This window comes from Propithecus coquereli, unplaced genomic scaffold, assembly GCF_000956105.1.
Source record: "Propithecus coquereli isolate 6110/MARCELLA unplaced genomic scaffold, Pcoq_1.0 Scaffold43, whole genome shotgun sequence".
In the NCBI taxonomy this organism is placed as follows: domain Eukaryota; kingdom Metazoa; phylum Chordata; class Mammalia; order Primates; family Indriidae; genus Propithecus; species Propithecus coquereli.
The window spans coordinates 4,044,374-4,055,369 of NW_012150063.1; the positions used below are offsets into that span (position 1 = coordinate 4,044,374).

Below are 10,996 nucleotides of genomic sequence, written 5' to 3' on the forward strand. Positions count from 1 at the left end.
CCATTTTACAATCCCAGTAACAGTGCACTAGAGTTCCACATCCTGACCGACATTTCTTATTTTCCGGGTGTTTTTGTTGGTTTGTTTTTTGGGTAGTAACCATCCTATGGGTGTGAGGTGATACCTCACTGTGGTTTTGATTTGCATTTCTCTGATGATTAGTGATGGTGAGCATCTTTTCATATGCTTATTAGCCATTAGAATATCATCTTTGGAAAAATGTCTATTCAAGTCCATCATTTGATTTTATTTGTCATTGCGTTGTAGGAGTTCTTTCTTTCTTTGTTTCTTTTCTTTTCTTTCTTTCTTTCTTTCTTTTTTTTTTTTTTTTTGAGATGGGGTCTCTCCATTTTGCCCAGGCTGGAGTGCAGTGGCACAATCATAGCTCACTGCAGCCTCAAACTACCGGGCTCAAGCAATCCTGCCTCAGCCTCCCAAGTAGCTAGGACTACAGATGTGTGCCACCTGGCCTAGCTAGTTTTTCTATTTTTTGTAGAGACAGGGTCTCGCTATGTTGCCCAGGCTTGCCTAGAATTCCTGGCCTCCAGCATCCTTCCACCTTGGCCTCCCAGAGTGCTGAAATTATAGGCATGAGCCAATGTGCCCAGCCCTCAGGACCATTTTTAATGGCAGTCTTTAGTTATAGATGTTTAGGTTACATATGTTGCCCTTGCCTTCCCCCTCCCCCCCAAGTCCGAGTTTCAAGCGTGTGCATCCCTTGGATGGTGCACATTGCACTCTTTGTGTATGCAAATACCTGTCCCCTCCTCCCCCTCCCCCCTCTCCCCTCCCCCCTGCCCAACATCCAATAGATGTTATTTTTATATGTACACTTACGTGTTGATCAGTTAATACCAATTTAATGGTGAGTACATGTGGTGCTTGTCTTTCCATTCTTGGGATACCTCACTTAGTAGAATGCGTTCCAACTCTATCCAGGAGTATACAAGAGGTGCTGTATCACCATTGTTTCTTAAAGCTGAATAGTACTCCATGGTATACATATACCACATTTTATTAATCCACTCGTGTGTTGATGGACACTTGGGTTGTTTCCACATCTTTGAGATTGTGAATTGTGCTGCTATAAACATTCAGGTGCAGGTGTCTTTCTTATAGAGTATCATTTGTTCTTTTGGGTAAATGCCCAGTAATGGGATTGTTGGATCGAATGGTACTTATACTTGTATCTCTTTAAGGTATCTCCATATTGCTTTCCACAGAGGTTGCACTAGTTTGCAATCCCACCAACAGTGCATGAGTGTTCCTATCTCTCCGCATCCACACCAACATTTATTGTTTTGGGACTTTTTGATAAAGGCCAGTCTCACTGGAGATAAGTGATATCTCATGGTGGTTTTGATTTGCATTTCCCTGATGATTAGAGATGTTGAGCAATTTTTCATATGTTTTTTGGCCGTTATTCTGTCTTCTTTTGAAAAGTTTCTGCTCATGCCTCAGGACCATTTTTAATGGCAGTCTTTAGTTATCCAGGAGAACCAGAAGGCTTCTTGTGGCTGTGGAGTGTCCATCCCAGGCCTTTGCATTCTATCAAAATCACTCACGTTGTACTGGACAAATATCTACAGAGCACTTGCTAAGTGTCTGATGGGCTTGGGAAGTGAGGGTGAAAGATACAAACATGAATCAGGCAGGGAACTCTTGGGGATGATGTGAACACTCTGTATCTTGATAGCAATTTGGGTTATACATTTGTCGAAACTCAGTAAAATGCATACATGAGATTTGGACGTTTCATTTTATGTAAAGTTTACAATAAAAGAGAAAAACTAAACAAATACTAAATTCTAGTAAATGATATGTGCTTTGAAGTTTTAGAGGGAAGTGTACTGATGTCTGTAACTTATTTTGTAATGCATAAAAAAGAGATTAGTGGATGGATAAAGGAGTGAATAGGTGATAAGCAAGCGTATTTAAATATTAATGCATCTGCTTCATGTTTGAAAGTTTTCATTATAAAATATTGGGGGAAAAGATGAGAAGATGACTGGGGAAAAGAACCCTTATTCAATAGATGATGCTGGGAAAGCTGGATAGCCACATGTAGAAGACTGAAACAGGATCCGCACCTTCCACCTCTCACAAAAATCAACTCGTGGTGGATAACAGACTTAAACCTAAGGCATGAAACTATAAGAATTCTAGAAGAAAATGCTGGAAAAACTCTTACAGACATTGGCCTAGGCAAAGAATTTATGAAGAAGACCCCAAAGGCAATCACAGCAATAACAAAAATAAATAAATGAGACCTGAACAAATTAAAAAGCTTCTGCACAGCCAAGGAAACTATCACGAGAGCAAGCAGACAATCTACAGAATGGGAGAAAATATTTGCATGTTACACACCTGATAAAGGGCTGATAACTAGAATCTATATAGAACTCAGGAAAATCAGCAAGAAAAAAATCAAACAGCCCTGTCAAAAAGTGGAAAAAGGACATGAATAGAAACTTTTCAAAAGAAGACAGACTAATGGTCAACAAACATATGAAAAAATGCTCAACATCTCTAATGATCAGGGAAATGCAAATCAAAACCACAATGAGATATCACTTATCCACAGTGAGAAAGGCCTTTATCAAAAAGTCCCAAAACAATAAATGTTGGCGTGGATGCGGAGAGATAGGAACACTCCTACGCTGCTGGTGGGACTGCAAACTAGTACAACCTCTATGGAAAGTAAAATGGAAATATCTCAAAGAGCTATAAGTAGAACTACCATTTGATCCAGCAATCCCATTACTGGGCATCTACCCAAAGGAACAAAAGACATTCTATAAAAAAGACATCTGCACTAGAATGTTTATAGCAACACAATTCACAATCTCAGAGATGTGGAAACGACTCAAGTGCCCATCGATACATGAGTGGATTAATAAAATGTGGTATATGTATACCATGGAGTTCTACTCAGCCACAAAAAACAATGGTGATCTAGCACCTCTTGTATTATCCTGGATAGAGCTGGAGCCCATTCTACTAAGTGAAGTATCACAAGAATGGAAAAACAAGCACCATATGTACTCACCATCAAATTGGTATTAACTGATCAACACTTAAGTGCACATGTAGTAGCAGCATTCATCAGTGTCGGGCAGGTAAGGGGGAGGAGTATTCACACCTAATGGGTGCAGTGCACACTGTCTGGGGGATGGACATGCTTGAGGCTCTTACTCAGGTGGGACAAAGACAATATATGTAACCTAAACATCTGTACCCCCATAATATGCTGAAATTAAAAAAAAAAAGAGAGAAGGAAAGATGAGAAGATGGCACCCATAGGGCACTGATATTTACATTCACACAGTTTAGTTAGTGGCCTCTTATGTACTGTCCTAGTTTTTTGCGGGGGAGATGGGAGAGCATGGAAGCAGGTACTGGCTAACGCTGAAAGCATTTGCTCCCCTTTGTAGCCTGTTTCTTAACCTCTGAGTAATTCCCAGAAGGGTCTTCTATCATAACGGACCAGTCAGTAATTAGTAATGACTGATGATAGCAAGCAATTGTTGAAGCCCTCCAGTACATACAGAAACGAATATTTTTTACATCATAAGCCAGGATACAACTATATATAACTGAGACAAAAGTTTCATAGAACTGTAATTTGATGTACTCTGACATTTTCTATTCTATTTCTGAAAAAATGTCAATTTTGATCCACTAATGGGTTAAGAACTGGCAGTCTGAAAAATGCTCCTCTAATGTAAACCTTGGAGACCAAGAGATTGACATACCATTTAATCTTAACAATGGACATTGTCATAAAAATCATTAGCATTTTAAAATGTGCCTTATAGCTTTGAAACCCTATAGATCTGGGTTTCGTTACCTGTGCCTGTGCCGTTGCAGTTTCTTAATTGTGTGACCTTGGAAAAGATGCTTAACCTTCCAGTCTTAGTTTTGTCATCTGTAAAATGGAGATGTTAGAGGAAATACACACTTCATAGAGTTCTTGAAAAGGATTAGATGAGATGATGTCTGTAAAGTACTTAGCACACTGCCCAACTGACAGGCCTCAGTAAGTGGTAAACATTTTTATTAGCTATGCATTCATGAACGTCTGTATGTTTGGACCTCAGAAGAAATCAGAATAGGCCTCAAAGGAATATGGTGTCCCTCTCCCTCAGTATCTTCTTTAGTTCTTTTTTCCTATTTGTGTTTTATAGAAGTAGCCTTCGGGAGTACCAATTGTTTGCTATAGTGCTCAGTAAACAGTACTCAGCTTTCCAGCAGTTGCCTGTGGTGGCATTGGCGAGAGTGCCAGTTGGAAACATGGGAATTTTGGCAGGCGTGGTGGTGTTTGTTGTTGGAGACTGCTTTGGCATACTTGTAGGTGAAAAGCGATGCCTGGGGTTTCTCACTGATTCATCCCTTTAGTGTGGAATTCTGAATAAACTGCGTCTCACTGCCTTGGAGGGTGGGCAGGAAGAACCCTGAGGACCTCGTTACAGATGAACTTCTTTGAAATTCCCTTACTGAGAGATTATTCCACACCATTTGGATTTCCTCCTTTTTAATCTGAACAACTTTCGCTGCTGGTAGAAATAATTAGACAGAAAATGCTCTGGTGTTTTTGGCACAGTTAATTTTTTTACTCTTCTGAAATTAATAGAATCTTGGGATTTTAGAGCTGGAAGGGTCCTTGGGAGATCCGTGTGACACTGCCACTTGATGGGTAAGGCTCATCTTTCAGAGTGGAAAGGGAACGGGGCCTTTGACATCCAGTCCAGGGCCTTTGGCTCATATCTGTCTAGAGAAGAGACATAGTACATTAGCTGGAGAACTGGTACATTTTATCCGCAAGCCAATTTAAGAAAAATATTATTATTACTATAGTGTGCTTTTTTGAGTGCACATGTTACTACTTTATTTCCAGTCTATTACCTAGGATAGCAATCAACTTAGAACTCTCAGTGGCTTCACACAATAAAGATTTGTTTCTTGCTCCATATCATGTCCAATCTAGGTCAGGGTGCAAAACATTTCTAGGCAGAAAGAAGCATGGAAGAGTAGGGGCAAATTTTTTTCCCTGCCATGGCAACCTGGAAGGCATGTATTCTTAATGGTTGGCTGCAAGATGGCAGGGCCTATATCAACCCAAGTCCCTGAGTGACTGTGCAGAGTAGAGCAGAGACACTTTCCACCCTGACCTAGATTGGACATGGTAATAAAACTTCATTTATGGCCACTGGAATTCTAATTGCATGTAATTTCCATGTCATAAAATGTAATTCTTCTTTTGTTTTTTTTTGTTTGTTTTTTCCTCAACCATTAAAAAAATGTAAAAAAAAAAAATTCATATGGAAAAGCAACTGCTTAAGAATAACCAGGACAATCTTGAAAAGAAGGAAAACAATCAAGTGATATATTTAACTAGACATCAAAGCAACGTATAGTCATCCCTTGGTATACTTGGGGGATTGTTTCCAGGATTCTCATGTATATCAAAATTCCTGCATACTCAGGGCCTGCAGAGGGTCCTGCATACATACGTAAGTCCTGCAATGGGCCATACAAAAACTTGGCCCTTTGTATGTGCAGTTTTCACATCCCATCGATACTGTATTTTCCAGCTGCATTTGGTTGAAAAAATCCTCGTAAAAGTGGACCCATGCAGTTCAAGCCCATTTGTTCAAGAGTCAACTGTATAGAGCTATAATTAAAATAGGGAGCAGTATGGGAAGTATAAGATAAAAAGGATTAATTAGATATACCTGAGTGTAGCTCTGAACTTTCCACTTTGGAAATGTGGACTATCCAGAACTTTATTCAGGTATGTTTGGTGATTTAATATATGACAAATGCCAGAATTTCAAACCACTGGGAAAGGATGAAAAAAAAAATATATAAAACCATTCTTAGGCTGCATGGCATACAAAAACATGGGCAGTGGGAAGGATTTAGACCAAAGATGTAGTTTGTCAAACTCTGCTACAAATAAATTTATAGGCAAAGGCTCTGGAACAGTTTCCAATCTGACACCCTGCAGACCCCGAAGGATTCAAAATGTATCTGAGCAGATTAAAGGCCTTGTGAGCAAAGGACATAGCTTGCAGAGCAGGCCCTTAAATATGTGAAAAGATGCTCAACATCTTTCACTGTAAGTGTTTTTCATCTGTCAGAATAGCAAAGACCTTCAAGTTCAGTAACACTTTACATGGGTGAGGCTGTGGGGAACAGACACTGCCATACGTTGCTGGTGGGAGGGTAATTCAGTACCGCCTCCGTGGGGGTAGTTTGGCAAGATCTATCAGCATTACAAGTATATGTCTCCTTTGACCCAGGAATTCCAAGGCTGGGATTTATCCTTCAGATGTATTTGCACATGTGTGAAATGATGCAGAAGTAAGAATATTCATTGCATCATTGTTTTGACAGAGATGGGAAACTACCAAAATGTTCATCAAATAGACTGGCTAAATAAGTCACAATACAAACATTCAGTGGAATACATGTATCACCAGGTTTAAGAAATGAGGAAGCCCTCTATTTACTGACCTGGAATGATCTCCAAGATAAAATAACCAAATAAGAGGCAGGACAATTATGTAATATGGTGCTGTTTGTGTAAAAGGGGATACATATACATACATAAGAAATTGATAATAATTGTTGCTTCCAAGGAAGGGAACTGGGCGGTTGTGTATTCTATATTCTATATTATCATCATCATTATTGTTATCATTATTTAACCTTTTAGTTCCAAACCATGTGAATTCAACGGTTCACTATTCAATACCTATTCAAAAAATAAAGAAAAGTTAATAAATAAAATAAACACAGTTAACCTTTAAGCCCTGCAAAGCCCTACAGTAGGGAAACATGGCCAGTTGTATTTACTCATTTCCCTGAGTACCATCCAGTACAACTTGCGTTCTGTGGACTGCACTTTGAGTCATGCTTTCCAAAATGAGGTCCCACCTGCTCCCATCCCAGCTACTCCAATTTCTTCTCTCTGCATTGTATTTCTGATGTTTGGGTTTAGGTCAGTGGTGAGGAAAAATTATGTGGAGAAAAATGAATGATGGCATAATAATTATAACTTTTAACTTGGAATTAAAAATGTTAAAGTAATTTACAATTACCTTTGAATTGCCTCTCACCCAGGTCTGGGTTTCCTAACTGGTGTGTTGAAATTTGATTTCTTCAGCTTTGGAGTATGCAGGACAAGGGCCAGGGGTGCTAGAGCCTCCAGGGTGGTGGCTTCTTCAAGAATCCTACCCCCTGACTCCAGTGTGCTGTGTAAATATTATTATTTTCCATGTGTGCAGTAATGTGGAAAGGTTGGCACATACTGCTCTAGGTAAAATGTGGTCTTATATTTTAAAAATATATGGTGTGTAAAAATAATTGTGGAAAACAAACAAAGTAGTTGTCTTTGGGACAACCCCAGTGGTTGCTTTGCTCCAGTGCGGGAATCCTTAGCCTGTTTTCAGCCTGAAGCACGTGATGAGGGTGGTTGTGACCTGTGCCCTCCTGGTGAGGGCACTCGTGCAGGGTCCCAAAAGCTGGCTCAGCTTCCGCGTCTCCCAGACACGTCTATTGAAAAACACAGAAGAGTCACATTTGAGGAAATGATCTTGCATTTACTCTATTACCAAGAAGTAAGTCATCAAAAAACTTGGGTATGTTCACCGTATGTAGGAACAAAACCCTTCTGGCCCACCTCATACCTGACATAACAGTTGAGAACCACTGTCCTCCAAGAATGAGTGAAATGTTACATCGTGGCTAGCTGAGGATAAGCTAATTTCAAACCACCAAATAAAGAGATATTTTTTAAAGTATTAATGACAATTATTACTATTATTAAGTAAAAAAAGTAGTCATTTAAAGGATATTTCATGCAATATATAAATGACTATCAAGTTCGATTTTCATCGGAACTGATTTGTTGTTCTGTTGCGTCCGGTGCGTCTGCCGATGTTGGTAATACTGTCTGTTCTTGATGTTTTCTGGAAAAGTAACTGAATTAGTATGTCAGTGTTGTACTATCTGAAAAATCTAAGAGCTGTTAAAATACTTAAACATAAAATGATCAATTCTTCTTTTGTTCTTTTGCCAGGATAATTGAAGCTATCTGCATAGGTTGGTTCACTGCAGAGTGCGTCGTGAGGTTCATCGTCTCCAAAAACAAGTGTGAGTTTGTCAAGAGACCCCTGAACATCATTGATTTACTGGCAATCACACCGTATTACATCTCCGTGTTGATGACAGTATTTACAGGCGAGAACTCTCAACTCCAGAGGGCTGGAGTCACCTTGAGGGTGCTTAGAATGATGAGGATTTTCTGGGTGATTAAGCTTGCCCGTCACTTCATTGGTCTTCAGACACTTGGTTTGACTCTCAAACGTTGCTACCGAGAGATGGTTATGTTACTTGTCTTCATTTGTGTTGCCATGGCAATCTTTAGTGCACTTTCTCAGCTTCTTGAACATGGGTTGGACCTGGAAACATCCAACAAGGACTTCGCCAGCATCCCCGCTGCCTGCTGGTGGGTGATTATCTCTATGACTACAGTTGGCTATGGAGATATGTATCCTATCACAGTGCCTGGAAGAATTCTTGGAGGAGTTTGTGTTGTTAGCGGAATTGTTCTATTGGCATTACCAATCACTTTTATCTACCATAGCTTTGTGCAATGTTATCATGAGCTCAAATTTAGATCTGCTAGATATAGTAGGAGCCTCTCTGCCGAGTTCCTGAATTAACGCATTGCAAACCAATTCTTGCACACACTTCATAGAAAGAGTTGACGCTGCTTTATATGCATGTGTTTCTTGCTGGGTGAGCACTGCAGTGGCTGTCATCAGCTTGGTAGGGTAAAAATTATCCTTTCCAGCTGAAGGGATAAAACAATTTACTTATTATAAAGTAAATACAATTGAGACTGCAAAGGAAGAGTAATGACTCCTAGAGTGAACTTTAGGACATTATTTTTTTACTGAGACAGGATTTCCCTGTACTGTCCAGGCTGGGCTCAAGTGATCCTCCCGCCTCAGCCTCCCGAATAGCTGGGATTACAAGCGTGTGTCACTGTGCCCAGTTTCTAGGACCTTATTTTATTTAGACTTGTTTCCTCCTTGCCTTGAACAATTACACATTATTTTTAAGTACATTATTTGATCATTTTAAAACAGAAAGGTACTATTTTCCAAATGTTTTTCCATCTTAGGAATTCAGAAGAAGCTTGGAACTTATAGTGTTGTTTTTTGTTTGAAAGTAACATTTTCATTTCTAAATGTTTTATAATTTCTCATATCAATGTCAGAAGTATCCTGGAAACATATGTCACATGCAGAAACTGTTTAACAAATACTTTAAAAATTTGACTAAAATTTAAACTGTATAATGGAGCTAGATACAAGCCAGAATAGTATTTGAAAAACTTTTCCAGCACACTTCTCAATTCTCTGCTTTATTTTTGTGCCTATTATCCACCTTATCATACAGCTTCACGGAAGCTTGAATATATTATCCCTTTTCCTTTTTATTTATTTTGTAGAGACGAGGGCTTGCTATGTTGCTCAGGCTGGTCTTGAACTCCTGGCTTCAAGCGATTCTCCTGGCTTGGCCTCCCAAAGTGCTGGGATTACAGGCGTGAGCCACCGTACCCAGCCACCTTTTCCATTTTGGATTTCTTACATCTCTTTACTGAAATATTCAGAAAAGTATTTAAGAATTGAAGAGAGCTTGTATTGTTTAGCATTTTATTAAATAATATTTGAATTCATTGCTGTTACTAGATGATAATTGTCCTAACATTCAGATGTCCAGACAAGACTATTTCCAACATAAAAATGATAATATAGAAATAGTTTGATATTACTTAATAGAAATAGTTTGATATTACTCAATATTATAACCCATATTTATCTTAACTTTTTCCCCAAACACCATGGATTGAATAAGACTTACCAGATAAAAGGGTATTTATGTAGCCTTTTTTTCTCTCTGATCTTTGTAGAAAAGTATATTTATGTAGCTTTTTAACACCAAAGTCACACTCATGTGTTGTCACTGGATTATCGTAAAAAGAAAAAATTAAATATTACTGTACTCTTAGTTGCTGTGTAGCTAAAATCAGTTTTAAGCCATGTAAAAGCAATGAATACATAATTATTTGATCTGATCTTTACCATTGTGAATCAAAACTACACTAAAATACTTTTTGTAAGAATATTGAATAATATACCATATTAATCTGGCTAGATTATTAGACTAGATAATGTAAAAGTGATGATTATTTAGTACTAAATTTTAGCAATAGGAATTAGAATTTTGCTTTTTCATCCAGATTGCCATAAAAAGTTGGTATATAAACATAAAAAATTAAAGTCACAGATTCATGAATAATTTAATGTCATATACTGTAATTTATCAGGGGTGGAAGAGAGAGGGGTTGGGAAGTGATAGGTAGGACATGGGACCTGGATATATTTATCAAAGAAGAGGACTACCGTAAGTGTTCATTGAAGGAATATTAGCCATTATCTAGTATAAACCTCAGCTATTACAGGTAGAAAACCAGGGCAAGAGAGGATGTGACTGTGAAGGAGTTGGGCTAAAATCTGGGTCTCGAGAAACCTAGCCCAGAAATTTATTCTTCACACACCTGTGGGTGTTGATTAAAGCCTTGAGAAACCACACTTCTTTGTTATGCTGAAGTAATAATAGCAAAACCCTTTTTTCTCTAATTTCCTTTCCTGAGTTTATGTGGTATTTTGGCCATTAAAAATCTCACCCCATCTTCCCTACTACTATTGGTGTGCTGCTCCTTTTTACATACTCAAAATGAATTCTATTATTTATCATATATTTATTGTATTTTAATATAATTGAAATAAATGGCATGATTTATTTTTTCTTACTTATTTGGATTAAAGCTTTGTGATTCATGCAAATAATGTGCAGATGATAGCACATCCATATTACTAATAAAAATATGATAACCATCAATTTTTTTTTTTTTTTT

At 38.3% G+C, this 10,996-nt stretch overlaps 1 protein-coding gene across 2 annotated transcripts in view; it reads left to right on the forward strand.

Moving 5' to 3' along the window:
• The window catches only part of KCNG3 (potassium channel, voltage gated modifier subfamily G, member 3), a 42,313-nt gene extending 33,541 nt beyond the window's left edge, over positions 1-8,772 (forward strand). The window contains exon 2 of one of the 2 annotated variants that reach the window (XM_012653825.1): positions 8,087-8,772. In XM_012653825.1, the coding sequence (XP_012509279.1) occupies positions 8,087-8,732 (646 nt within the window). In that variant the 3' untranslated portion in view covers positions 8,733-8,772. The remainder of the gene's footprint in view (positions 1-8,086) is intronic. The other variant, XM_012653826.1, reaches the window with a different exon arrangement.
• Positions 8,773-10,996: the final 2,224 nt, after the last annotated feature.